The sequence below is a fragment of the Manis javanica genome, chromosome 1 (genome assembly GCF_040802235.1).
Source record: "Manis javanica isolate MJ-LG chromosome 1, MJ_LKY, whole genome shotgun sequence".
NCBI classification, from domain to species: Eukaryota; Metazoa; Chordata; class Mammalia; order Pholidota; family Manidae; genus Manis; species Manis javanica.
This window is the reverse complement of record NC_133156.1, coordinates 126210342-126238325: the sequence shown is the minus strand read 5'-3', so window position 1 is coordinate 126238325 and position 27984 is coordinate 126210342. Positions and strand designations below refer to the sequence as shown.

The following is a 27984-nucleotide window of genomic DNA, read 5'->3' as shown; positions in this document are numbered from 1 at the left end:
CCTATGTATTTTTTATTTTCCACCTAAACAATAGTTCTTAGAGTTTTGGAAAAACAGACTCACACCACCTAGAGAATCTGCTGTAAGCTACTAATTTACTTACAGAAAAACATACACACACATAGAATTCTGCATATAACTTCAGAGCATTTCAACAAGCCCACCTATGAATTCCAGTTTAAGAAGGCCTGCTGGAAACCTTATTCTCTTGTATATATATCTATCTATATATATATAGATAGATATATAGTCTTTTGAAAAAAAAGAAATGTAATCTGGAATGGAACAGTAGTATTTATTTAAATACAACTTTTTTTCAGTATGAATATGTTTCAGTGCAACAAAATTAGGTTAAAAGCTATTTTTAAAATGTTGATAATATATAATATTATTTCATCTTACAAGGAAACAAAGCAAGAAGGCAACAACATACAATAAACTTCCACTTATCCAAAAAGTCAGAAAGCAAGTTGTGCTTGTTAACTAGTTTGATCCTAACTGAGAACACATGGATCAATTCCAAAAGACTCAAGTGCTGTCACCTAATGATCATACAGAACATAATTAAGCATAACATAAAAAAACCAATACAAGATCTTTCATTGGATCAGCATTAAAAAATGTAAACTGTATTATGTAGAGTGATGGATTTATATTCACTGAAGTGAACCTACATTGATAATTTTGGGATGCTTTTCAAAAGTGGCTTTTTCTGACTTCTTTCTGGTCAATTGCCTCTTTTTCTTCAGAACAGCTCAAAACATGCTTTCCTTCCTCTTGCAAACCAAAATGCACTGCGGGGCCTTTTTGGTTGGTTTGCTGCTGAATAGAAATGGCCTGTCTGGGCCTCTGCATTGCATGAAAACACACGAACTTTACCTGCTCCGCTCATAGCTCCGGTGGCGGGACAGTGTCCTTCCTCGGTCGTAATCTGATCGGTAGCGGCTATCTTGTCTTCTCCTATCAGGACTTCGGCCTCGCTCCCGCCGGTCCAGGGACCGATGCCGCTCGCCTCGCCCATGACTATGATCCCGGTGCCTGTGATCATCGTAGTGCTTGAGTCTTTCTGGGGACCTTCTCTCACTGGGAGCCTTTGGGAGCGGGTAAGGGGGGAGATGCCTAAAATGAGGACTACTGCTGTTATTCACACTGGGTGGGAAAGAACTAGGGCTGTTCTGGAAGCTATTAAAATTGGGAGGTGGGAAATTGTGGTGTGAGTATCCGGGAGGGTACTGATAATTGACCTGCTGTGGCATGACTGGAGGGGGTGGGGGGTGCGGCATGGAAGGAGGGGGCATCATGAAGGGGAAAGTGCCTTGTCCAGGAGGTGCTCCAGGGACTGGGGGGTTATTAGGACAGGGCATTGGAGGTGGCATGGGAGGAAAACAGGGAGGCACTGGGAAGGGGGGCCTCATCTGGTGGTTGGGGAAGGGGGGCCGGATTGGGCAAGGGGGAAGAGGGCCTTGTGCTGAAGGAGGCATGGGTGGAGGGAAGGGTACAAAGTCTGGTCGCGGAGGCAGAAAATTGGGGGCTGGAGAGTTCGAGAATGTGGTGGAAGGGGCACTCGGAGGTTCATATTGGTATTGCACAGGAGGCTGCTGAGGGTGAAGTAGTCTCAGATTTTGAGGTCTAAAGGCTGGAGCTGAGGGTCGGGCTCCATGTCCTCCACGCCCTCGGGGACATCCTCGTCCTGGGTGGAATGACATTCTATGACTTTGTTGGAAGAGAAAAAATGAGAGAAGAAAAGGAAAAACTCACTACGTAAATAAACAGAGTTTCATAAATGCCACCTTCAGGAGCAACTGACAGACCCCTTAGGCTACTGGAATATTCCATCCATCTAATGCTGACTTCTCTGTGATATCTGAAACTCCTCATGGCCAATCAACCCCTCTTCCCCTATGTCAGCCACCCATCCCACTGTACGGTCAGTGCCAAGCCAACAGTTCCTAAAGCTGCTCCACCTCCACAGTGACAAGTCCAACATCCCACTGTTTAGCCATTTGTATCACGTACTTGCTCAAGTTCCCCAAAAACCCTGACCATACCATGTCACCTGCCCACACACACCGGTTTTTACATCTGCACCAGCACCTTCCTGTCTTCACCTTCCTCCTCATTCAGCATAGACTCCAAAACTTCAACATAACATGTCCTAAAAGGATTTACTGGTCTTCCCCTCCAAGACAACACCACTTGCTCCTTTTTTAATGTTTCTTATCTCAACAGATGATACCATTTATTGGTCCTCAGGTCATACACCAGAGAATTATTTGACTTTTCCTCTCTTTTACTCTTTAACTAAAAATCTATTTTAAAATTCCTATCATTTCTGCTCCTGTATACTTGAGTTTATCCACTCCACACCACCACTTCTTGCCTGAGCACTACAGCCTTGCCAGCCTTTCTGCAGTCACTATCATCACCCCTCAGGCCTCTGCCAGGTACTCTGTTCCCACACTCTGTGCTGCTTCTTGGCAGGTCCTACCATAATTACAAGCAACCAACTACTTACCTGATTCCCCCATGTTTCCCTGCACCTTCCAACTGCAAGCTCCGTCAGGCAAGGCTCCAAGAGCAGTTTCATTAACTGCTCTGTTCTGGGCTCCCAGTCATGTACATGGCCCACCTGAACAAACTTCCCCCTCTCCTCACATATCTAAATCCTTCCCATCCTCTATGGCCCAGTGCCAATGTTCACTCCTCTCTCTGTTCTCCCAAAACTGCCATTACTATCACACCACTCACCATGTATTGCCTTGCATCATGATGTACTGTCTGAATATATCACATCTTCCACAGAGAACATAAGCTCTAGAGGACAGAAAGAATAAAACAGACATAAAACTGTTTCCCAAACTGCTAATTCTCAAAAATATTTCTGTGATTATCTTAAAACTGATTTTGCCCTCATTTAGTATACTAACAAAACTAAGAGCTGAATTAAACCATTTTTAAGATGTCCTTAATACTTGTCTTGAGGACTCAGAACATCAGTAGCTAAAAGACTGAGAACTTGGGCATAATCCATCTCTAATTTGCTAAAAGATTGGGAGAAAAATCTTCTCTCCCTCTCCATTCTTCAATGAGAACAGCATTCAAATTCAAATGTAACTATAATCTTGTAAACACAAGTTATACTTACTTTCATTCTCAGCTTTTCCCACAGAAGAATGTTTTGAACATGAATGACTTTGCAAATACTTTAACTTTAGCAAAATGTTTAACACATTCAATTAAATCTAAGTGCAAAAGCTTTAAGTAGAAGCATCTTCCTAAAGTCTTTCTAACTAAAGGATTTACTAGTAGGCTTAAAATAAATTTTAAGTGGCTCGTGAATATAATTTCATATTATTTAGCTGTATCAATCACTGTGCTTAGTTAACTAGTAGGTACCAAATAATATTTGAGTAATGATTATTACTATATAGCCCAAGGCCTTCATGATAAACATAGGGCCCAGACAGCTGATGTTGCCGCCATGGGCTCCTCACTGCCAAAAGAACCAATTCAAACTTCACACACATTTAAGGTCCTCTAAAATCCAGACCCAACTTCTTTCAGGCCTCTCTTCCTTAAGCTTCCACATGATGTGCCTGCCTCTCACCCCAGATTTTTCCAGCTACCTAACATACCTAGCTATCACCCAAACTGTTCGTATCTCCCACTTTTCTAAAATCCCCTACCCAATGAATGTGCCCACTAAATTTCCACCCATCTACCTATGTCAAATGTCACCTATTCTGTGAAGCCTTTCCTGATTCCCTTAAGAAAATAATCCCATTCCTCTAGACTTCCACTGCTTAGTCCATACTTACTTCTTTTACAGCACTTACCGGAGACTGTCTCATATTATAGTCATGTGTGCACATGTCTAATTCCTCCACTAGATTATTAGCTCCTTGATGACATGGGCTGATTATTAGTCATTTCTGAATCCTTCACCGACCCTGGCAGAGCATCCTGCACACAGTAGGTGGTCAATAAATGTTTACTGTATCATCAATGGCATGTTTTCATGTTGTACTGTACATTTTCCTTCCATATATATCCACAACAGATCTGCATTACCAAAACCAGACAAAAAAGTAGGCCCTTTCACTGATTAACACAACATTTAATGAACCTCTAAGTGCAGGGTACTGTCACAGGCCCTATGGACTCAAAGATGAGTAAGTCGCACAGCCTGCAGGACTCACAGAGTTCAGAACCCACATACAAATACATTTTTCAAAAACAGTATGTGATAAACGGAACACAAAGGAATGTGCAGACCGTAGAGGTAGGCAAGTCAGGATCACAAACATTCTTGTACAGTGTAACAGTTGAACATTTACTATTAGATCCTTAAGGATATTTCTGTATACAAACTATCTGAAAACACTGACTATGAAACTGATCTATTAAAGGCATAGTCGGGCTATGTTGTAAATGCAAACTTTTAATTCAACACTCAAGGAATTCACTGCAACGTAAAGGGTAATTATGTTCTGGGTCCGCCTACTCCTAGGTTGCTGTTTGGAAGCAGGGAAACTGAGGGAACTGTTTTGAATAGTTAACATGTCCAGGAACATCAGTCTATGTAGAAAGAGTTGCAAAGTATGACTGTATTTTTATTAAGAATAGCTTTCCCCCAATTGAATCCTCAGGTCGGTCACCTCTGTCCGGGTGATCTGCAATTGCTTGTTTTTCTATTTGCATCTCCCGCCAGACTGTGAGCCCCACGAGGCAGGCGCTGGGCTCATGGTCTCGCTCCCCTGCTGGACCCGGGCGGCCCCAGGCCTGGACCATCGCGTGCGCTCCACAAATGAATGAACGGTCTCATTTTCCATTTCTGTCTACCTCCGTGATTCGGGCCTAGGGGCGCTTTTTTGCCCTTAGCTACAGATCTGAAGAGGGGCTGCCCGATCCCAACTCCCAGGCGCCTTTGGCCCCAGCCCCGTTTAAACCGAGACACTCGGAAACACGCCCTCTTCCAAACCCCCGAAAAGTGCCCCTTTTACCTACAAAAGGCTCTCCTGCCGCGAGGTCGCTGTCAGAGCAAATCCAGGCTTATACTACAGCCACCAAGACAGTAGCGCCACCCGCGCTTCCGGAACAGGAAACCGAGAAAATAAAGAGCAAACCTGAGAAAGCTGGACCACCGGAGGGAAAGAAAGCACTTAGCTCGCTGCAGCGCCTTGGGTGCGGTGATTGGTGCGTCTACAAGAGCGATGTATATCTAAGCCAATCGTCTTTCGCAGATTCCCCGGTGCCCGCCCTCTGCCCTCTACATCTTCCAATCCGGAACCGCAACCGGGTGAGAGCGCCTTTCTACCGGGGAGGGCGGTGCGGCCGTGGACAGGTTTGACGTTCTGCGGTCTTCGCTCCGCGCGGCCTGTGCGCTGGGACCCTGCCAGGTGCGGAGATATGAGCGACCCCCCAGAAGAGTGCGCTCGCCTCCGGCGCTATCTGGCGCTCCCGGTGTGGGTGGTGGAGGACCATCAGGAGGTGAGCAAGCAGCTGCCGAGCGCTGAGGCAGATTAGCGCGAGGGCCACGGAGGCGGCGGAGCCTCGGTATCCAAGCCGGAAAGCCAGAATCTCTTGTCGCCCCAGTTTCATAGCTCTGAGGAAAACACCAAAATCGCTAATGTGAAAAAATCGGCGCTGACGTTCATAGGGCTCTTATTGTATAAATGTCGGGCAACTAAGTTGACACTCACCGTTTGTCTAAAATCCCACAACCAACAACCGATGTCGGGATTCGATGCCGCCCGGGTCTGACTACAGAGTCAGTGTTCTTCATTTGCTCGTTAACGTAGGCTTCCAGTCGTCGCCCGGCCGCTGCTCCATCACAGCCCTGCTGTCATCTGTAGGATGGGCGCAGTCGTCCTGGCACTCAGCCCGTAGTAATATCACAGTGTGCGTAGTGTGTACATAAATCTTTTAACACGGTGTCTCGCGTGTTAAACGCTAAAGATAATTTCTATTTTTATGGTAGTAGCAAAAGTGGTGCTTTAATCTAGACTTCTGAAAACCTGTAACGCAGTCCCATGCATCTAAGACTTTTTAGAAATAGCATTAATAAGCTTTGGGAGTTCTCTGGATATGAAAGAGGAAGAGAGCGATTCTGGATTTGTGGAAGGAGAAAGTGACGAGAGGAAGGAATTTGGGTTTCTAGGGACCTAGGGGTAGGTGTTTGGGCCTGTGAGAAAGAGCAAGCGTTGGGTGGTGCTTTCAAATTCAGCCTTAAACCTATAGCCCTAGAGACTGTAGCAGGACAAATGCCTTACAGACCACCTAGCCCAGCCCCACCATCCTACAGGTATGGAAAAGGCCATGAGACCCAGGGTAGCTTGAGCATATTAATTCCAGAAAGTGTATTAACGAGTAGTTTTCTTCCTGAGTGCCACCCCTGGTCTGTTTCCCCCACATTATCTGTTGAATTAGTGCCGGGGACAAGATGGCAGCAAGAGATGCCCATATAAAGCCTTAGCAGGTGCAAGTTGGAAGTTCTGAGGAGACAATAAAGCTTGAAATCATTAAACCATCTACAATGAATAAATTTTATATTTTCCTTTTTAATAACTTGGTGTGCTTCGAATTATGTGCAGTTGTTTAGCATTGTTTTTCAGTCTGCCGTTGAGTGTGTGCTCATGATTTGAGTGCCATTCCTGAATATGTGCATGTGGCTTTTACAGGTCCTGCCTTTTATATACCGAGCCATTGGCTCAAAGCATCTTCCTGCCAGTAATATAAGTTTTCTGCATTTTGATTCGCATCCAGACCTCCTTATTCCTGTAAACATGCCAGCTGACACTGTGTTTGATAAGGAAACACTTTTCGGGTAATATATGACTTTTAATCTGTTATGTGCTTGAAATACAATTTGCAGTAGATGATAAAGTAATTAAGGGAAAATGGACTTTGCTAAGCCCTTGAATTTTGTTTTTGTTTTGTTTGCCTTTTTATTTTATTTCCAGTACTGACAAACTTTTACTTAGAGAGCCACATAGTAAATATTTCAGACTTGCAGTCCATATGGTATCTGTTGTAACTACTTATCTCTGCCCTGGTAGTGTGAAGCAAAGCAGACCAAGGTAAATAAATGACTGTGGATGTATTCCAGTAAACATTTTATTTGCAAAAACGGGTGACCAAACCAATGTTTGCAAACTTCTGCTTTAAAATGTAGAATTTTAGAAGAGACGCTAGAAACTATCTGAGCCATTTTTCCATTCCTCTCTCGTTTAAAAGTCTAAATACTGAGGAACAAGAAAATGTGTTATAAACACATTGTTCAGTAACTGTGTAGGCAACACATCTTAATTTGTATATTCTAGTATTGAGTCCTTTCAACCTCCGAACTGGTTCATTTTCAGATCACAAATCCTATTTACTTTCAGTTACATAGAATCATAGAGATGGAAGTGAAATTGGTAATCTGTATTCCATTCTTCAGGGAGTATCATACCTTATATATATATATCTCTAAGTAATGATTTACTAGGTTCTTCTGTAAAGTTCCCCGAAATACTGTCATTGTCCCTTTATGTTGGAATTTGTTAGAATGTAACCTACTCATACAATATCAAAAGTTATATAGCAGTAATTTTCCTGTTATAATATTAAATAAAAAAAAGATGCTTGTGTGAATTAATTTTAGCCTACTACATCTCTTAATTGACTTTCTCCCAAACCTGAGGTCGGAGCACTAATTTCTAAATAAATGCAGTAGTTCTACCATTGTCTTTGTCCTCCTTTCTATTTAGAGTTTTTATATCTTAGAAAGTGAATTATGAAGCAGGTATGCAGACTGTACAATTAGTCATAGAATAGTAGTTCTTAAACTTCTTAGTCTCAAAATTCCTGTACACCTCTAAAAATCACTGATTTTTTAAAAATATAGGTTGTATCTATTGATATTTATCATATTTGAAATTAAAACAGAAATGTTTAAAGTATTAACTCATTTCAAAATAACAAAAGCCTTTATGTTAGCATAAATAAAATATATTTTTGAAAAAAATATTTTCTAAAGCAAAAAACTTTAGTAAGAAGAATAACAGTGTATACATTTTTGCAGATCTCTTTAACATTTGCCTTTATAGAAGACAGCTGGATTCTCATATCTGCTTCTGCATTCAGTCTGTTGACATATGCTGTTTTGGTAGTATTATATGAAGAAAATTCAGGAAAAGTATTCTCATAGCCTTGTCAGACAATTGTGAATATTCTTCAATACCATACCAAAACTTGACAAGTGGTAGTTTCATGAAGGTTAAGTTGGAGTATAGAATGCAACAATTCCAATGCAAGTCTGAATAACCATAGTTGTATCAGTCTTTCAAGAAAAATGGTGTTTGCAAGAAATTGGCTTTTTGCTGGTGGCACAAGTGCTTGGTAGTGAGGAATACAAGGAATATTATTAGGGTCTGGTGCTATTGCCTTGATTAATCTTAGGACACCAGTCCACCATTGCTTTGCACATTAGTGCCAATGTCCATACACTGAAAAAGGGAAATAATGCCTTAGTGTCATTAGGAGATTGTTAAAATATTGTTGTGGGTGAAATTACATTTGGGGAAAAAAACGCTCACTAATAGTTTCCATGCTTCCCATTTCTTTTTCAGAGAATTAAGTATTGAGAATTGGATTATGCCTGCAGTTTATGCTGGCCATTTTTCTCATGTAATATGGTTTCATCCCACATGGGCTCAGCAAATCAAAGAGGGCAAACATCACTTTTTAGTAGGCAAAGACACTTCTACCACAACTATCAGGTAATTTCCTCATATTTGTGAGCATGACAGGAGTTAAATGTTTCTCCTATCTTATTTTGGATCTCCATAATAATTTATAAATATTTTTCTACATAAATGGGAGCAGATTAAGCCTTACCTCTTCCAAAAAGAGTTTCTCAAAACATCAAGAACAAGTTTTCAAGTTTCTTGACCTTCATCATGTACCATTTATATTTTGTTGCTGGTCAAGTTGGTTTTGAGTACCTGTGGTCTTCATCCTCTGGAATTCTGGCTTCATTGATGACTAACTCCATTAAATCATTGAAGTATCTTACACATTTATATATTTAATGATACATTTTATTATTTCCTTCCAATGTAACTGTTGTCTGCTAAATTTAAGGATTAGCAGTGAAAAGGGTGTTATCTCACATTGGTTTTTTTACATATCTAATGGCTGAGAAATAGATTGTGGGTTTTAGTTTTATTAATGTGATTAACTTTAGACACTTAATCTAAATTAAATTGCAGCATTCTCTGACTTGAGTTACATATGCAACTATTTTTGTTGTATTAGCTATCATAAAGTATGTGTGTATTAATTTTGTGAATTAACGAATCTTTTGCGTGTCTTGTGATACTATAATATCTTTAGAAATATGAGAATGTTCTTCACTTCAATCTCCTTTGATGGGAGGAAGCAGTAGAACCATAACTTTCTAGAACTTGAAGGATGGTAGGATGAAATGGTAATACACTGAAAATGGAATACAGTCTTTCTCACTGAAAATACTTTTTATTTCTGATTTATCCTTAATGATAAAATTAATTTTTATTGTATGTTTTTATCAATTGCAAAAATAACTTTGCTGTGTATACATGAAAATTGTATTTGTTAAGATAATACTAAATAGGGCTCCACATTAATAAATATTACAGATAATACTAGTATATGTGAATACTGGTATGGGTTTTATTGAATATTTCAGTGAGTAGGTCTAATTTAACCTGTGACAGGTTTCTGCAAAATCAAACGATTTTGAGCCATCTCTAACAGACATTTAAAATGTATAATAACAGTATTATCTCATGATTTTAGTTAATCCTGCATGTAAAAACTTATGGAAGAGACATGCATACTTATAGGTATGTAGTTTGAGATGTATATGTGTTTGCACAGATATGAATAAAGTGACATGTCCATTATTAAAGAAAAATATGGATTAGGTTGGGGTATACAGCCTTTGTCCTTAGGATGATAAGAGCTTTTAATAAGCCTGGACATTAGTTTTATTATGTCATAATCTTATTTAGGAAAATTGTATCTTTGTAAATTTAAGGCCATATGTACTGGAGGAGGGTGAGTGGGAAATAACTATTAACCGTTATTTTAGTTAGATGGCACCTGCCTCCAGAAGAAGCATTTGGTTTCACTGTTCAAAGTACTTGCCAAGGCATTAAATATAGTTGAAAAGCTAAGAACATGCTGATATGTCTAAAACCAAATATCTTCCTCTCGTGAAATGTATTCTGCATGCATACAAGCTCTTTTTTTAAGTTGCTTTTCATATTAAAATAGTATGGTTATATAAAGTTTAACAAAGCTTTGAAACAGAGGGAGCTTCTATTAAGAGTAATTATTTCCAGATGTAATTTTTCTCTTAAGTGATTGATAAAGTTTCAGCTGGTGTGAGAAATATCCAAAACACTGGCTTAATCAAGAATATTTATTTCTTACTCATAGTGGAGTTTATCTTGCATAGTCCAGGGTCTATGTGGCAGCTCTACATTTTGGGGACCCCAATTCTATCTATCTTTTTGCTCAACCATCTCTCAAGTTTTACCTTGGTCCTCATAGTCCAACATGGGCTTGCCACTTGCATGATCACATGCCAGTCAGTAGATGGAGAGAGCAAGGCTCTGCATACTCCTCTTTCATTCACAGCCTTTGGCCAGAACTTAGTCAAATGGCCATACCTAACTGCAAGGTACACTTTGAAATATATTCTTTACTTCAGGCAGTTGTGTGCCCAGCTAAAAATTGGGGGAAGGCTATTCTACAGAAGAACAGAAAGTACAAATTAGAGACAATTTTTATCAAACATATCCTTTCTTCTATTTCTGCAGTGCTATGGAAATGCTATGTAAAATGTCTGCTAATTTGTTCATTCATCCTTAAAATAGTTTCTTCCTCTGATCTAGGGTTACAAGTACAGATCATTACTTCCTAAGTGATGGTCTTTATGTAACTGAAGACCAGCTAGAGAGCCAAAAACCTTTACAATTGGATGTAATTATGGTAAAACCTTATAAACTCTGTAAAGATCAAGAAGAAAATGATGCAGTGTCTTCTGCTAAGAAGCCAAAGATAGCACAGGAAGACACAGAAAACACTGCCTCTACTAACTGTGACTCTTATTCAGAAGGACTGGAAAACGAAACAGTGACACAGAGAAAGGGCCATACTTGCCTCGAACCATCATGTTCATGTTCTTCTGAAAGCCAAGAATGCCAGACCACAGTCAGCACTGGGGAAATTCTGGAAATTTTGAAGAAAGGGGATGCATTTGTTTTAGATATTGACTTAGATTTTTTTTCAGTCAAGAATCCCTTCAAAGAAATGTTCACTCAGGTAAATAAGGTATTTTTTAAATGTAGATCTTGAGAACTATAGGTCATTTCTCTAGATCAGGGTTCAGCAAACTTCCTGCAAACAGCCTGATAGTAATGAATTACTGGGGGTTCCATATGGTCTCTGTCACATATTCTTCTGTTATTTTTTTAAAACACTTTAAAATTATATATACCATACTTAACTCAAAGGCCATACAAAAAGAGGTTGCAGGCCGTGGGTTGCTGATCCCTGCTCTACATAATATTCATTACTTTGCATTTATTAATTGGGGTAATGTGTGCACGGATGGTTGAAAAAACTAAAATCATATAGTACAAGAAAGTGTGTACATAAAAGAATGTCACTCTGTTATCCCATCCCCATTCCCTCAGATTTCTTTCCTCAGAAATAAAAACCATGGCCAATTTCTTGGTGTGTCTTTCCAGAGGTATTCTATGTATATACAATCCTGTGTAACAAATGTTTCACTCAACAGTGACGTACCTTGTTACCCATGTAGTATTTGTAGTTAATGACTCAGACCTGTGATCCTTAGAGTACTTCGTCTGGTCTTCAGATGATATTAGTTTGCACAGATATGAGATAGAACTATTCATTTAAGAAACAGATTAATTCATGATCTACATGAGCATTCCTAGGGGCATTTCATGGGCATATATAATTGCTTACTTTAACATTTGGGAGGTTGTTCCAAGTGTGTGCTTTTTGAGATTCAAATTAACTGTCTTTTCTATCTAAGTTGAGTATTCGATTTATAGTGGTGACATTGCACTTTATAATCCTTACTCTGTATACGTATCAGAAACCATTGTGATTTATCTAACTTACCAAAGACTTCTAGTAGATACTGATTAAAAATAGGTGAAATTTTAGGATTTCATAAAATCTGGAGCAAGAATGAGGGACCTAGAGTGCTCTTCCAACTTGCAAATGAGGGAGGAAAATCCCCCTGCTGTTGGACCTGGAACTGTGGCTATGTTCACCAGCTCTCAGAATTAGAAAATGACCTTAGAAATATGTAGAAAACTCAGAGAATGGGCATACCTGGAAGCTGAAGTTATTAGGAATTTGTCCTACAAATATACTTACTGAATACTTGTAATGAAAATTTCTACAAAGTTACATAAGAAATGTAAAGGCAGTTACCCCTTTTCCAGTGTTATCAGGAAACAGGGGAAGTGGGGATTTTTGTATCCTTTATACCCTTTGGCACTATGCAACTTTTTGAAAAAAGCATGTGTTATACTTTATAATGTAACAGCTACTTTAATATAGTGATGAAAGTTATTTACTTTTTTTTAAGGACACATTCAAAAGTCAAAGAGCATTAAGCTTTTACTTCTACTGCTTATTAGCCACAAAGTTAAAGAGAAAGCTGTTTAACTTTTCTGACTCAGTTTCTCCAATTATAAGATTGAGATGATAGTCATACCCAACTCACAGGATTTTTACGAAGAGGATAGTACCACAACATTGTGCTTAATGAATTTTAGCTGTTGTGTGTAATCTCCTAAATATGATTGTTGCAGCCAGATACACTGACCTATAATGGGGCTGTCTAGCTGTGCTAAATGGGGAGAGAGGTTCTCCTGCATAGTCTGTACAGCAGACATCCTTCTTGCATTGTGTCTGCCTCAGTATTGCCTTTGTACATCTGTGGCTGGAGGAAGGGCTGCAAAGTGTTTGTGGGGATTTGTTGTTATTTAATATAAGTATGTCTCCTATAAATAAATACCTAGTCCTAGGATTAGATCCTAGAACATATCCATTTATAGAGTAGAATATTTTTAGAAATATTTTCATCACATTACCTGTTAGCCAGTAAGTTTTCTTCCATATCTAATTTTTTTACGTTCTTGTCATGCCAAGATAAATAGCTACCCTGAAGAAGTGATAATATTTACTGTGAAATCTGAATTATATACCCTGTTCCCAACCTAAGCTTTAAATGATTATCTAAGATGTTCTATTTGCACCACAGCCGTTTTTCACTTAGAGCTTATCATTGAAAAAAATTAATTTTTTTGTAGTATATGAATTTTTGTTTTGTTTTCCAGGAGGAGTATAAAATCTTACAAGAGCTATACCAATTTAAAAAGCCTGACACCAACCTGACAGAGGTATCCTCCACTTGTTCCTTCTGGGTCTTGTTTATTTATCACACATCTACTATCTTACAGCTTATTAAAGTGCTGTCAACAACCATCTAGTCTTATATGTGTGTATGTGTGTGTGTGTGTGTTTATTGGGGAAACCAGTGGTTAGTACTTAAAAACCATGTTTTAACTAACTGAATTGAAATTTTCATTGTAATGGGATTTTACTTGTTTTTTGAAAGAATATGTAATCTCAAATTTTCAATGTGTTTACAGGAAGATTTAGTAGATTGTGTTGATACTCGAATTCATCAGTTAGAAGATTTAGAAGCTGCTTTTGCTGATTTGTGCGACAGAGATGATGAAGAAACTGTACAGAAATGGGCTTCAAACCCTGGGTAAGACCCTCAGTCATGTTTTTACCCAACTCTACTATATTTCAGTCCTAGGTCTATGACTAAATTTGCTACATAAATTGCTTTTTAAAAATTAGGATTAAATTTCAACACATTTACTAACAATAGTTAATATTTATTGAGTGTTTTCTATGTGCTGAATATGATTCTTAAGATTTTTCCTTGCATTATCTTATTCCTTACAACAATCTATGGCTTCATTATTATTATTTCCATTTTATAAGTGAAGAAATTAAAGCACAGAGGTTAGGTAAGTTGCCCCAAGTCACAAAGTGGATATACTTTTAGTTATGTAATAGCTGCCCCTACTGTATATAAGATGTGCTAGTTCTTACGGAAAATTAAAAATGAATAAGACTGTCCCTTTTCTAAGTAGAATAAGAAAAAAAACCTATCAACAGAGAAGTAATTTACTAGACAGGTGAATTATAATGTGAAAATTTACCTCGTTTTAAGGATAGCCCAACTAGAAGCATTAACATTAGCACTAACGTTATCTTGGAAATATGGAGAGGAAAATTCTTACGGAGTGGTCATCTGTTGATTTGCAGAGTGATGTGAAGACTGTCCTTAGTGTTAAAGCTAGTTTGAAGGCATACATAAATGGTATTCTTTTCTCTAAAATAGTTCTTTAAATCATATAAACCTAAAAGGCCAGTAAACTAAAATAAAACCCTCACACACAAACTTTTTGTCCCTATGAGCATGGGAAGATCAGAACTAGCTTATTTTCAAATTGATCTCCCACAGACTAACCAAAATCATTCTCCATTGGGTAAATATAAGAAATTAGTTACAAGATACCAACATAAAACAGAGTTAGAATCATAGTACTTTCAGTCACCAAGATTTGTTAGGTTGTAGTTATTGAAAATAATTCATCAGATCTCTAGATAATGCAAACTAGAATAGGAGTTGCCTCTGGGGAGAAGAACTGTATGTCTAAAAGATGAAGTATATGGGGGAAAATACATTTTTTAATTCAAGTATAATTAATATACAATCTTAAATTGGTTTCAACTATACAGCATATTGGTTCAACAGTTACCCATATTATTAAATCCTTACCGTCACTAGTGCAGTTATTGTCTGTCAACATAGGAAGATGTTACAGAGTCATTGGCTATATTCTCCATGCTGTCCTGCCATCCCCATGAACAACTTACATTATGATTGAGAATTTTTATGGCCTTTTATCCCCCTTCCTTTACCACCCACCCACTGTAACCCCTCCTCCATGATAATCTCCAGTCACTTCTCAGTGTCCATGAATTTACTGCTAGGAAAAATATATTCTTTTGCTATGTGTATCTGTTACCTATTCAAAATATTCAGTGTAATTTTTACTTTAAATATTCAGAAACATTTGAAACATAAAAAACTTCGCTATTGCTAAGGAAAGTGGTATGGAAAAACAAAAGCCATAATAGTATTTATTGTTCACATCAATAAATAGTGACCAGTCACTTTAACATCAGTTAATGCTTTTCTCTTCAATATAGGGAGCTAGTTCTAAAAATGATTTCCTCTTTGATATTATGATGGGAGAGAGATATAGAAATAAGTCACAGGACATGATTCTTCCTAGAAATACTGGAAAGTACCTATTACTTTGTGATTTTGTGAACTCTGAAGGAAATGAAAACTTGAACAAAACAAAATAAAGCCTGAAAACCTTAGAATCCTGAATCTAGTCCAGAGATGGGGCTACCTTCCACTGAAATCCACCATGCCTGCTGAGCATGCCCAGTTAGCTCTTTTTCACTGGCAGGGAGTTCTGTCACAGACTTGAAGAAACGAGGCTACAACAGTAGTAAGTTTAGACTGTGGTTGGAATTAGGGAGAAAAAGAATAGCACAAAGTAACAGAAGATGAGACAGCAAGAAAATGTCCCCATACTCACCATGCCCCTAAAAGGACCACACCCTCAGCATGGAGTCTTTGCTATTCCTAGGGAATAAGAGGAGGTGGGTGATTAGGGTCCAGAAGCCAGAAAGTGTCATTAATAAAAAGAGAAATAACAGGATATGTGGATAGATAGGCCTCCATGCCTCCCTTTTTCTTACTTTTTTCCCTCCCAGCAGATGAAGGAATATTGGAAAAGAATTAAACATTAATTAATCAGGACTTCGAAAGAGTTCAACCTAAATAAAATAAAAGCACCATTGTAATTACACCACTTTTCCTGTTATAATTGTATATGTCAATAAATGTGTCCTTAATTTTTTAAAAAACTTCTAGGAAACTATCTTTTCTCATCACAATGTGCTGAAGGCTCTTCCTTTTCTTACTGATCAAAATAACTTTTAAAGTCAAAGTAGAATTTCTGTTTTTAAAGGAGGATAATCCTAGTTTCTTGAATGGTAATTTTCACCCTTAAGCACAGTCTGTAATTTTTTAGGTTAGAAAAGGTTAGAGAACGTTTATTTCTTAATATTTTAAGATGCTATTTGAACAGCTTTATCTTTCATTTCAGGGGGTATGAAACATACCATTAATGATAAATTTTAAGTGTAATATATATCATCTGCTACTGTAATTTGAGTTGAGATGGATGTGATGTTTAATTGAGGCTTTTTTCCAGAATGGAATCACTAGTTCCACTTGTACAAAGTTTGAAAAAACGGATGGAAGTGCCAGACTATGAAATGGTAAATATTTTATGTTGAATTATAAAATTGACCCTTTAAAAAGGCATTTTTCTGGCTAGAAAAAAATGTGCTTTTTGTTAGTGATTCACTTTTGAAAAAAAACATACTTTTTAGAAGCCAGAACACTGGAAAAATTTTCTAGAAAAAACATGTTTTTCTCAGTTTTTTGTATGAAGCAAAAGTGCTGTGTATTTTTTTATTTTGTCTGTGGTTAGATCTCTTCTTGCCAGAGAAAACATATACAGTGTCTAAAGTGTGTTCTTTATTGATTCATTTTCATACTCTCTCTCCTTTCCTTCCTCTCCGAAAACTTTCCTGATTGTAAAAACCAAAGACAAAGGGCAGCCCTGTGGCAAGTGCACCTTAGCTGTATTAGCTGTAACACTGACATTGTTTGCCAATAGTCATCAGAGTATACTATGGCAAAAGAAGATAACTTTAATGATAATTTCTTTTATTTTTATATCATTTTGCAGTCTCTGAAGCATAAATTTTTGCCTTTGATGTTCAAATGCCTTTTCTCAGATTTGTTCTAGAGCTGAAACTTCCAAAATTTCTTCTATTACTTCTGTACTTCCTTTACTTCAACGAATTAAAGCAAATGTTTCTTGCTTTAACATTTTATTTAGTCATGGAATACAACCAAGCCACCTTATTTGAACTGAAGTTTATGTATTGATAAACTTTATAAGAATAAAAATACCAGCAAAAAAATGTTTTTGTTAAATCAGAACTAATCCAAGACCCACCTTTTTTTTTATGGTAATTACTAAGAATGGTAGCTTTAGAAAACAGTTATGGTTTAAAAATGCTTTGACCCCAAATGATATTACTGATTGTGTCTTCATGCAGGTCTACTTTAATTGTTAACATTGGATCTGGATTTTTTTTGGAGGTCTAGGGGGTTTTTTGGAACACTGTTGAAAGAAGGAACAGCATGGACTCAGTCACAGATTAATCAAGTCTGTGCCTTTAGCTACAGTTAGAATACTGAAACAGTGTTTCATCATTTCAGCAGAAAAGAACATGCAGAGTCTGTCATTTTACTACATTGACTGATCTTTGCCAGGTAATCTTTGATGTGTATTCAGAGCCTCCAATAGAATCACAAATTAGTGTTTCTTCCACCCAGGTCTGTCACACTTTTGCCTAGTTATATCCATGAGTTCATTTTCAAAACTTTGCAGTGGCTGCAAAATGAAGTGGCCACTTCCAGTGTTCAGACATATTTGATTTAGTGCTAAGAGTGGAACAGTCATGTGTATTTAGAACACATATATAGATATCAGTAGTATGTGGTTATACATAAAGGATACACAAGAAATTTCTAACAGTAGATTAAATAAGGTGGGAGGAAGACTCCCTTATATCCTCTTAAAACTTTGAATGTAGAAGGTGTATGTATTTTAAAAAGTAAATAATGTATTGAAAGAAAAGGTAAGGTGAGAATATTATGTACTGTTTTATATCAGCTGTTAGAATCTAGGTGAAATGGATAATTAGCTGAAAAAAGTGAACTATCAAAATAGACTGAAGTAAAGACAGAAACCAAAGAATCCATAATTATACAATAAATTAAAGAAGTACTTAAATAATTATTCTAAATAATTATTCTTAGAAAAGGCATCAGGCCCAAAAAGATGTACAGGCCAGCTTTTCCAAAACTCATAAGAATAGACAACTTCTATGGCACAGCAACTATTAAGGAAAAAACAATCCTAATCCACAAAAATATTAAAAGAATTGTCAGTAAGGCCATTAATGATTAAAGAATCTTCTAAAAACAAGCCCTTACAGTATAATTTTAATTGTCTTATTTTCAGGTTCACCAGGCTGGTCTAACCTGTGATTATTCAGAACTTCCTCATCATATCAGCACAGAACAAGAAATTGAGTATTTTACTCAGTCTGTATATTATTTACTGAAAAATTTACCAAAACCTACTCTTGTGACAATCGCAAGGTAAGTGTGGTAGCCTGAATAATGGCCCACCAAAGATATATGTGTCCTGATCTCCAGAACCTGTGAATATGTTGCCTTATGTGGTAAAAGGGACTTCGCAGATGTGATTAACTCAATCAAGGATTTTGAAGTGAGATAGTCCTGGCTTATCTAGTGGGCCCGATGTAATCACAAGGGGTCCTATAAGAGGAGGGGCAAGAGTCAGAATCAGAGAAATTGGAAGTGCTAGGCTGCTGGCTTTGAAGGTGGAGGAAGGGGGCCGCAAGCTGAGGAATGCAGGCAGCCTGTAGAAGCTGGAAAGGCAAGGAAACAGATCTCCCCTGGAGCCTAGAGGAGAAATGCAGCCCTGCTAGCCCCTTTATTTTAGGACATCTGACCTCCAGCAAAATTGTAAGATAATGAATTTGTGCTGTGTTAAGCCACTAAGTTTGTGGTAATTTGTTATAGCTGCAGTAGGAAATTAATAGTCTCCATAGATGAATCTAATGATTACTAATACAGTAATTCTTACAAATATTTTACCTGCTTAGCTTGAAATTCAGAAGTTATATGTTCTTTTTCCTATTAGTGATGGTTGGCAAACAACTTACAGCTCTTGTTATCTTGCCTTTGAAGTTGGTGATACTCAGATGAACACAAGAATTCCTATTTCTGTGTCCTACAAATGAAAGTTTAGCTGCCCCCATGTTTAAATTTGAACATACTAATGTGCTAAGTATTAAGTTGTTATAACAATTTAATAAAACCTTCTTTCTTTGTTAATCTCTGGGCTGATTTTGTATGCCATTGTGAGGTTAAGTATTTTAAATACTCAGGCAAATAATACTTACTTTATGACAAATATTTTGTAACATCCAAGGTGAAGTCACCAGCAGATTCAATGTTTTGTGAACCTGCTTCCTCATTTATAGACAGCCATCTTCTCCCTGTAACCACACATGGGTGAAGAAACAGTCTGGGGCCTTATTTATAAAAACATTCATCCCATTCATGAGGAGTCCACCCACTTGACCTAACCCCCAAAGGCGTCACCTCCAGATATGACCCCAATGGGGATTAGGTTTCAACGTAAGAAAATTTTGGTTCATTTTGTCTACAGCAATAACTTACCTATTCACTTAGTTTAAATACATGTTTATATATGTACACACAAAAGTTACTGTAAAGGAAAAATGAAAGTAACAAAATGCCACACTAAACTTGCATTTTTAGTGACAGTCATTCAATTAACAATTACAAATACAGATATGTGTGTGTTCTATTGGCCAGATACCATGAACAGCACTGCTATAGTGACATGGTGAACTTAAGAGTCATGTATTCCCTCAATTCACTGAGTAGCTGCTGGAAAACTTAGTTCATATTTAATGCATTTTTAAGACTATTTTGTTCATATGTAGAAGAGTACTAAATTCTAGGCTCAAAAAACAAAATTTTTTACTTATGAGTGCTCTGTGTACTTTGGAACAGGACAATTATTCATACACAGATTCATATTGCAGGATTGTCTACATATTACAAGCATTCTAACAGCCCTGCCCTCTTGCCCTGGCCCCCTAATTATCATTTTGTGACAACCAAAAATATATCTACAGATTTCTAAACTCCCTCCTTGGTGTAGCTCCCATCAAGAACCACTCTAATAGTGTTTTAAAGAAGTCAGAAATCACTGCAAAAGCATTCAAGTACTTCTTATTTGTAAAGGTTTATAAATTAAAATTTTGCATATGATACTTGGTTAAAATAGGTTTTTATCCATATGTATATGTCATAGTATTTAATAATTCAAAATTGCTTTATATCATTTATTCTGTGTTAAATATTTATATCAAGCCTCAAAAATGACATGACCACCAGATAATGGAATTAGTTCATTGGAAATCTTACAAATTACTTCTTTAGGTCTAAAATACTTGTGATAAAAAGTAGGCTAGATAACTAATTCCATTTCCTTCTATAAAGATTTTCTGTGCCACTCTTCCCAATCCATCCTCTGTATGGCTTTCCTTACCCCAGTCCAGAACCAGGAGACACTAATCAGGTCATGTCAGATCTTAATCCAGCTATAATTGTCAGTGGTATTATAACTCAGCCAAACAAAATTAACTTTCCTTTGCTAATCAGAAGATCCCTTCAAGGTTTTATGTGCTTTCATATTGTCAGTATGGACGTCAATTCTCATTACAGTTCCTTATTGCTGACACTGGTGACACTCAGGTTGTAGTTGGTGATTCTAGAAAGACTCCCAAAATACAGATCCCTGCCCCATCCCAGTTTGCTCTTTTCTCTTTAGTACCACCTAGGAAACTAATCCCAGCACCAGCATGCCCTCACATTTCATTTTGGATACTCCTGCACGCTTGTATAGTTAACAGGTTGTTTTTAAAAGCAGAAGCCTTTTATCAGTTGGAAAGCCTCTACCCTCATAATTTCTAGCCCTAGAGTACACAATAATAAAAGAATGAGGAAGATGTCCAGTCATTAAGATAAAAGCCCCAGTATTCCCACTGAACAGGGAAACAGCCATCTAGCGATTAAGCACTGAGGCTTTGAAGATAGGCCATATGGTTTCAAATCCTATCATCAATACTTACTAGCTATGTGACCTGTACAGATCAATCTATTTCAGGTTTCTTAAAAGGAAATATACCATTTCACAGAGTTTCTGAGAAAGTTAAAGAAAATAATTTGTGTAATGCTCTGGACGGAGTAAATGTCTAGTAGCTTTCAACTATTATTATTCCAAACTTCAACAGACCTTCATTTCTATTTTATGTTGAATCAACACATGTAGGATTTTCCTCACTGTGTAGTGTGACCTCATTCTATTTATGTGTATTTTTCTTTCTTTTCCTTTCTCTTGTTGGTTACAGATCAAGTCTGGATGATTACTGTCCTTCTGAGCAAGTTGACACCATTCAAGAAAAAGTCCTCAATGTGCTACGATCCCTCTATGGGACCCTAGACATTCACCTGGAGTACTCAGTAGAGTCTTCTCCATCTTGAAACAGCAAAACACTAGGCTCCTTTTACATCTTGATGTAGTAACAATGTTTTCATCTACTTATTGGTAATCAAGTTTTCCAGAAAACACTATTTCTTCAGTTAAAATCATTCAAGTATTTTAAATTTCCAAGGAAATATCATCCATTTTTGATGGCAACTTTTATGGCATCAAATCTATCCCCAGTTGGTGGAACTGTTACTTATCTTTCTTCCCTTCCATCATTGTTGTCTTCACTTTTGTGAGGTTTTTTTTCCTCTTTCCCCTTTCCCCTAGGTCAGTTGGACAGTTTTGAGGTTCATTCATTCATTTTTCACTCAACCCTCTGACATTTATTGAGCATTTACATGTTCCAGACGTAATTAAGTGCTGGGTATATGGTAATGAACAGAATAGACAAGGCCCCTGCCCTCTTCAAGGACAGCTGAGAAATAAATGATGGATTGTGAGAAGTGTTCTGAAGGAAAAGACAACCACAAAATGTTTGAGGCATGCTCTTAGTACTCAGGACACCCTGGCCTTATAGAAAAGTAACACTCTCAAAAGCTACTACCAAAAAATAAATAAACAAACTTGCCAGTCCATGAAAGTGTTTCAGGAAGTCTACCTTTACAAGACTGTTGGGATTGTGGCCCAGGTCTTGCTGAATGCTCCAAGCATTGTTTATATTTAGCAGGTCTATTTGGGTAAACTCAGCCAAACAAAATTAACTTTTCTTTTGCTAATCAGAAAAGCCCTTTAGGGTTTTATGTGCCTCCAGATGGTCAGTATGGACATGATTTATAACTACAGTTCCTTAGTGCCAATTTATTGGCAGTCTGGGTTGACAGTTTTTTCAAATAAACCTATGTAAATAGGGAAAAAAGTTAAATCCTTAATTCTTACCTGTCATAAATACCCAAAGACATAACTACCTTCCACCAGCCTCGCCATCAGTGGCTACCTGAGTCTGTCTTAAACATGGCACTTTTCACTACTTAATTTGCTAAAATCTTCCCCTCTTCTGTATCCCTCCTGTTCAGTAATCATTTTTATCTACCTCCTTGTTTTGTTTTCCTTTAAAAGGTAGGATGGCATTTAAAGAAAAAAACGTCCATCATCCTCAACCCTAACAGCAGTCCTTTTCATTTTTGTGTGGGACTTTGAGGCCTTGATCACATGTGTACCTGCTAAGTTGCAATGCAGCTGAAATTAAAAGTGTGCTAACCAATTTGATGGCCAATACCCAAGGTCACATTACCATTACCACTCAGTAGATGGCACCAGATCCCATTTCTCCAGTGATTGTATTTTCCAGGAAATTTTTCTCACCAAGTTGATTTCCAAGGCTGGTAGTGTGATGCTTATTATTTCTTTTGTGAAATGCAAAACAACATGATACAGCTTTCCATTTGAACAGAATATTATATGCCAAAAAGCTTTATTTCTCTGTAAGATCAGAATGGCAAAATAGTGCTGTTGTTTATTTTTAAATTAGAACATTTTTTGTTAGAATTCTGTTACTTTTATGGGTAAATTTTTTGTTTGCTAAAAGAAATAAAAAGGTTGAGGTTTTAAATATTTAAAACACTGTAGCACTAATTAATTGTATTTGATCTCAGTGTGTCCGTAGCACTGATCTCATGAGTCTGGCTTAGTAGTCATTTATTACAGTTCCCATAAACTGATGTGATTTATCATTGTTTTAACTCAGGTAGTATAAAAGGGCATCAATTTACTTTTTAGGAACACTCAGATTGTTTATTCTCATGCTCTGATTTTCTTTGAACAATAAAATTCAGTCCCTACTTGTTGACTAGAACCAGCTTAGTAAATTATATCTTTGTGCATTTCATATAGGAAGATACTTAGCTTATCAAAACATCCTTCGTTTACTCCCTAAGAACCAATAAGGAGGGGGTGGAAAAAAGATGGCAGTGTGAGAAGTAAGGCAGAAACTTCCTCCCCAAATCACATAAAACATGAAAATATAGGAAATACACCTAATCCTGAAAAAGTGAACTGAAGACTGCAGAACAGACTGCCTACATCTGGGGAAGAATAGAGGACCTTGAGGAAAGGGTAAAGCGGCAAAGCCATGACCTGGTAAGACCCAAGTCCTTCCTCCTACCCCAGCCAACGGGTGGGAGGAAGAGGAATAGAGCAGGGAGGAATAAAAACCTAGGACCGCTGAACACCCAGCCATGGAGGTCTGCTCCAGGAGCACAAACACACATTTACATGGTGCTCTGGAGATTAGTGGGGATGGAAAGCAAAGATGGGCAGAATACTTGGAGAAACTGAGATTCCAGCCACTTGTGGAAAACAGCTACACACAACTGGCCCCTCTGGGACAAAACGAAGGCAGGCAGTTAAAAGGACTTCCCAGCAGTGAGAGAGGGGTACTAAAGGGGCAAAAATAACAGACCTGTCTGCTCAGGAGAAAGGGCAGATGGACAAAACCCCAGCATACTCAGTCCAGCAGGTTGGCAACTCTCAGGAGCTTCAGATACTCCATCGCCCTGGCTGGCAACACAGCCCTGAGACCCTGCCACTGTGCTATGCAGCCTGCTGTTCCTTCCTCCCAGCAGGCACCAGTCCTGCTCACCTGCCACCCTGCCATTGTGCCAAGCGAGCAGGAGGGTGGTCCCACAGATGGAAGCTACAGAGGCACAGCACAGAGCTTCTCTATGTGCACAGCCCACTGCAGCTGGCAGTAGAGGCAAGCATTATGACTCGGAAGGCAGGAAACCCTACCAGCTGAGCTCTTTTCTCCCAGCAAGCACCATTTCTGTTCACCTGAGAACTCCACCATTGCAGCAAGTGCATGGCAGCTCCACAGAGTATTTTCCCTGTGTGCTCAATCAGGTGATGGCCCACACAGCTCACCTTACAAGCAAGCAAGAAAGGTACAAACCCACTGTTCACCAACACCTGGAGCTCCCACACAGGAAATTGAGGTTCTGGGCACTAGAGGGTGCTGTCTACACAAAGATTATTCCACAGGAAACACTAAAAAAATTACATGGCACAGGAATTTGGTCCAAACAAAATTACAATAAAAAATGCTAGTAAGAGGGCTTAATGAAACTCACATCACCAATTTTCTTGATAAAGATTTCAAAATGAAAGTCATAAACATGTTCACAGAGTTACAGAAAAATATTCAAGATCTCAGGGAGAACTTCAACAAAGAGAAATTTTGAAAAACACAGTATCTGAAATGAAACAATGGATTCAAAAGCAAATTAGATGAGATAGAGGAGGCAGTAAATGAAATAGAAACAGGAAAATGAAGCTGAGGCACAGAAAAAAGAATCCCTAGGAAATGAAGAAGAATAAGAGAACTGTGCAGCCAATCCAAATGGAACAATATTTGGATTATAGGAGTTCCAGAAGAGAGAGACGGAAGGATAGAGAGTCTCTTTGAGGAAATAATTGTTGGAAACTTCCCCATATGGGGATAGAAATAGTCACTCAGGTCATGGAAGTGCAGAGATCTCCCAACATAAGGAACTCTAGGAAGACAATGCCAAGACATAATTAAAATGGCAAAGATCAAGTACTGAAAGCAGCCAGAGAGAGAGAAAAGATCACTTATAAAGGAAACCATCTGGCTATGAGCAGACTACTCAGCAGAAGTCTGAGAGGAAGGCCAGGAAATGAGCCAAGCTCTTTCTTCCCAGCAGGCACCAGTTCCACTCACCTGTGACCCTTGCCATTGCTTCCCTTTCAGGCCAGAAGGGAGTGACATGATAAATGAATGCAATGATACAGAAGGGCCTCCAACCAAGAATACTCTACCCAGTAAAATTATCATTTCAGTTTGAAGGAGGGATTAAACAATTTCTAGATAAGCAAAAGTTGAGTGAATTCACCAACAACAAACTGTCTCTACAGTGTATGTTAATGTAACTGCTCCAGATGGACGTGCTCCTAAAGTTAAATAGCTGTCACCCGAGAAAATAAACCACAGTAAAATAAGTAGACCAATTAATTACGAAGCAAATACAGAATTAAATCAACTACTCAAAAAGTTAGTTGAGGAATACACAAAGAATATAACACCTAATATACAAAGAGTGGAGAAGGAAGAAAAAGAGGAGAGAAAAAAAAAAAAGAACCTTTGTATTTTGATTGAAATAGTATAGTAGGCAAGTTAAGATAGACTGTTAGATAGTAAGGAAGCTGCCCTTGAACCTTTGGTAACCACAAATCTAAAGCCTACAATGGCAATAAGTACATATCTATAGATAATCACCCTAAATGTAAATGGACTGAATACACCAATCAAAAGACATAGAGTCACTGAATGGATAAAAAAAACAAGACCCATCTATATGCTGCACACAAGAGACCCACTTCAAGCCCAAATATATACACAGACTAAAAGTGAAAGGATGGAAAAAGATATTTCATGCAAATAATAGACAGGAGTAGCAGTACTTATAGATTTCAAAACAAAGTCACAAGAGACAATGAAGAACATTACCTAATGATAAAAGGGTCATTCCAACAAGAGGATAAAACCATTATAAATATCTGTACACCAAACAAGAGCACCTACATATGTGACACAAATACTAACAGAATTAAAGAGGGAAATAGAATGCATTCACTTTAGGAGACTTCAACACACCACTCACTCCAAAGGACAGATCAACCAGACAGAAAGTAAGTAAGGAGACAGAGGCACTAAACAACACATTAGAACAGATGGAACTAACAGACATCTACAGAACACTCCAACCAAAGCAACACGATACACATTCTTCTCAAGTGCACATGGAACGTTTTCCAGAATATATCACATACTAGGCCACAAAAAGAGCCTCAGTAAATTCAGAAGGGTTGAAGTTGTACCAACCAGCCTTTCAGACCACAAATGTATGAAACTAGAAATGAATTATGCAAAGAAAACAAAAAAGCACACAAGCACATGGAAGATTAAGAATATATTCCTAAATAAAAGGGTCAATAACCAAGTAAAAACAGAAATCAAGCAATACATGGAGACAAATGAAAACAGCAACTCAACACCCCAAAACCTGTGGGACATGGTGAAGGCCATCAATACATGGATCAATACATGGAGACAAATGAAAACAACAACTCAACACCCCAAAACCTGTGGGACACGGTGAAGGCCATGCTAAGAGGAAAGTATATAGCCATACAGGCTTACCACAGGAAAGAACAATCCCAAATGAACAGTCTGAACTACAATTAATGTAACTAGAAAAAGAAGAACAAATGAGGCCCAAAGTCAGTAGAAGGAGGATGTAATAAAGATCAGAGCAGAAATAAAAATTGAGAAGAATGAAATAGAAAGAATCTATGAAAGCAAGAGCTGGTTCATCAAGAAAATTAACAAAATAGATAAACCCCAATCCAGACTTATCAAGAAAAAGAGTCTCCACACTTAAACAGAATCAGAAATGAGAAAGGAAAAATCACTACAAATACAACAGAAATACAAAGAATTATTAAAGAATATAGATAAATCATATGCTAACAAATTGGAAAACCAGAAGAAATGGACAACTTTCTAGAAAAATACAACCTTCCAAGACTGACCAAGGAAGAAACAGAAAATATAAACAGACCAATTACCAATAATGAAATTGAATTGGTTATCAAAAAACTCCCAAAGAACAAAAGCCCTGGAATGTGGCTTCACCACAGAATTTTATCAGACATTTAGTGAAGACCTAATACCCATCCTCCTTAAAGTTTTCCAAAAAGTAGAAGAGGTGGGAATACTTCCAAACTTATTCTATGAGGCCAGCATCACTCTTAATACCACAGTCAGGCAAAGACACCACAAAAAAAGAAAACTACAGACCAATATCCCATTGATGAACATAGATGCAAAAATGCTCAAGAAAATATTAGCAAACTGAATTCAAAAATACATCAAAAAGATCATCCATCATGATCAAGTGGGATTTATTCCAGGGATGCATGGTTGGTACAGTATTTGAAAACCCATCAACATCATACACCAGGTCAACAAAAGGATGGACAAAAATCACATGATCATTTAAATAGATGCTGAGAAAGCATTTGACAAAATTCAACATCCATTCATGATAAAACCTCTAAACAAATGGGTACAGAGGGCAAGTGCTTCAACATAATAAAGACCATATGTGATAAACCCACAGCCAACATCATACTTAACAGCAAGAAGCTGAAAGCTTTTCCCCTAAGATCAGGAACAAGACAAGGATGTCCACTCTCCCCACTTTAATTCAACATAGTACTGGAGGTTCTAGTAATGGCATTAAGACAACACAAAGAAATAAAAGGCATCCAGATTGGTAAGGAAGAAGTTAAACTATCACTGTTTGCAGATGACATGATATTGTACATAAAAATCCCTCAAAAATCTACCCCAAAACTCCTAGAACTAGTAACTGTATTCACCAAAGTTGCAAGATACAAAATCAATACACAGAAATCTGTGGCATTCCTGTAAACTAATGATGAACTAGAAGAAAGAGAAATCAGGAAA

At 37.8% G+C, this 27984-nt stretch overlaps 2 protein-coding genes across 9 annotated transcripts in view; one reads left to right on the top strand and one right to left on the bottom strand.

The window, feature by feature from the left end:
* Positions 1-5165, bottom strand: part of DROSHA (drosha ribonuclease III) — a 119041-nt gene extending 113876 nt beyond the window's left edge. For 4 of the 5 annotated variants that reach the window (XM_073237513.1, XM_073237520.1, XM_073237532.1 and 1 more), the window contains exons 1-4: positions 5004-5163; positions 3837-3963; positions 2749-2814; positions 880-1713 (exon numbers count right to left, since the gene is read on the bottom strand). In XM_073237513.1, the coding sequence (XP_073093614.1) occupies positions 880-1713; positions 2749-2768 (854 nt within the window). In that variant the 5' untranslated portion in view covers positions 2769-2814; positions 3837-3963; positions 5004-5163. Of the gene's footprint in view, positions 1-879; positions 1714-2748; positions 2815-3836; positions 3964-5003 lie in introns of all 5 variants that reach the window. The other variant, XM_073237518.1, reaches the window with a different exon arrangement.
* Positions 5166-5297: 132 nt separating this feature from the next.
* Positions 5298-25615, top strand: C1H5orf22 (chromosome 1 C5orf22 homolog). 4 transcript variants are annotated; one of them, XM_017646546.3, is made up of 9 exons: positions 5298-5490; positions 6681-6826; positions 8613-8762; positions 10926-11355; positions 13416-13478; positions 13731-13852; positions 16455-16521; positions 18345-18484; positions 19053-21446. In XM_017646546.3, the coding sequence occupies exons 1-9, from the start codon at positions 5410-5412 to the stop codon at positions 19150-19152; spliced, it is 1299 nt and encodes a 432-aa protein (XP_017502035.1). In that variant the 5' UTR covers positions 5298-5409; the 3' UTR covers positions 19153-21446. The 4 variants fall into 4 exon arrangements, with proteins under 4 accessions (XP_017502035.1, XP_017502033.1, XP_036857584.1 ...); XM_017646544.3 differs by having other exon boundaries at positions 5302-5490; positions 21358-25615; XM_037001689.2 differs by having other exon boundaries at positions 5306-5399; positions 21358-25615.
* Positions 25616-27984: the final 2369 nt, after the last annotated feature.

Bases quoted from the DNA above. Each gene is read 5' to 3' on its own strand.
- C1H5orf22 (XM_017646544.3), top strand. From the start codon at position 5,410: ATGAGCGACCCCCCAGAAGAGTGCGCTCGCCTCCGGCGCTATCTGGCG. The intron at 8,763-10,925 runs GTAATTTCCTCA...CCTCTGATCTAG, and splicing joins ACTTCTACCACAACTATCAG to GGTTACAAGTACAGATCATT. The intron at 13,853-16,454 runs GTAAGACCCTCA...GCTTTTTTCCAG, and splicing joins AAATGGGCTTCAAACCCTGG to AATGGAATCACTAGTTCCAC.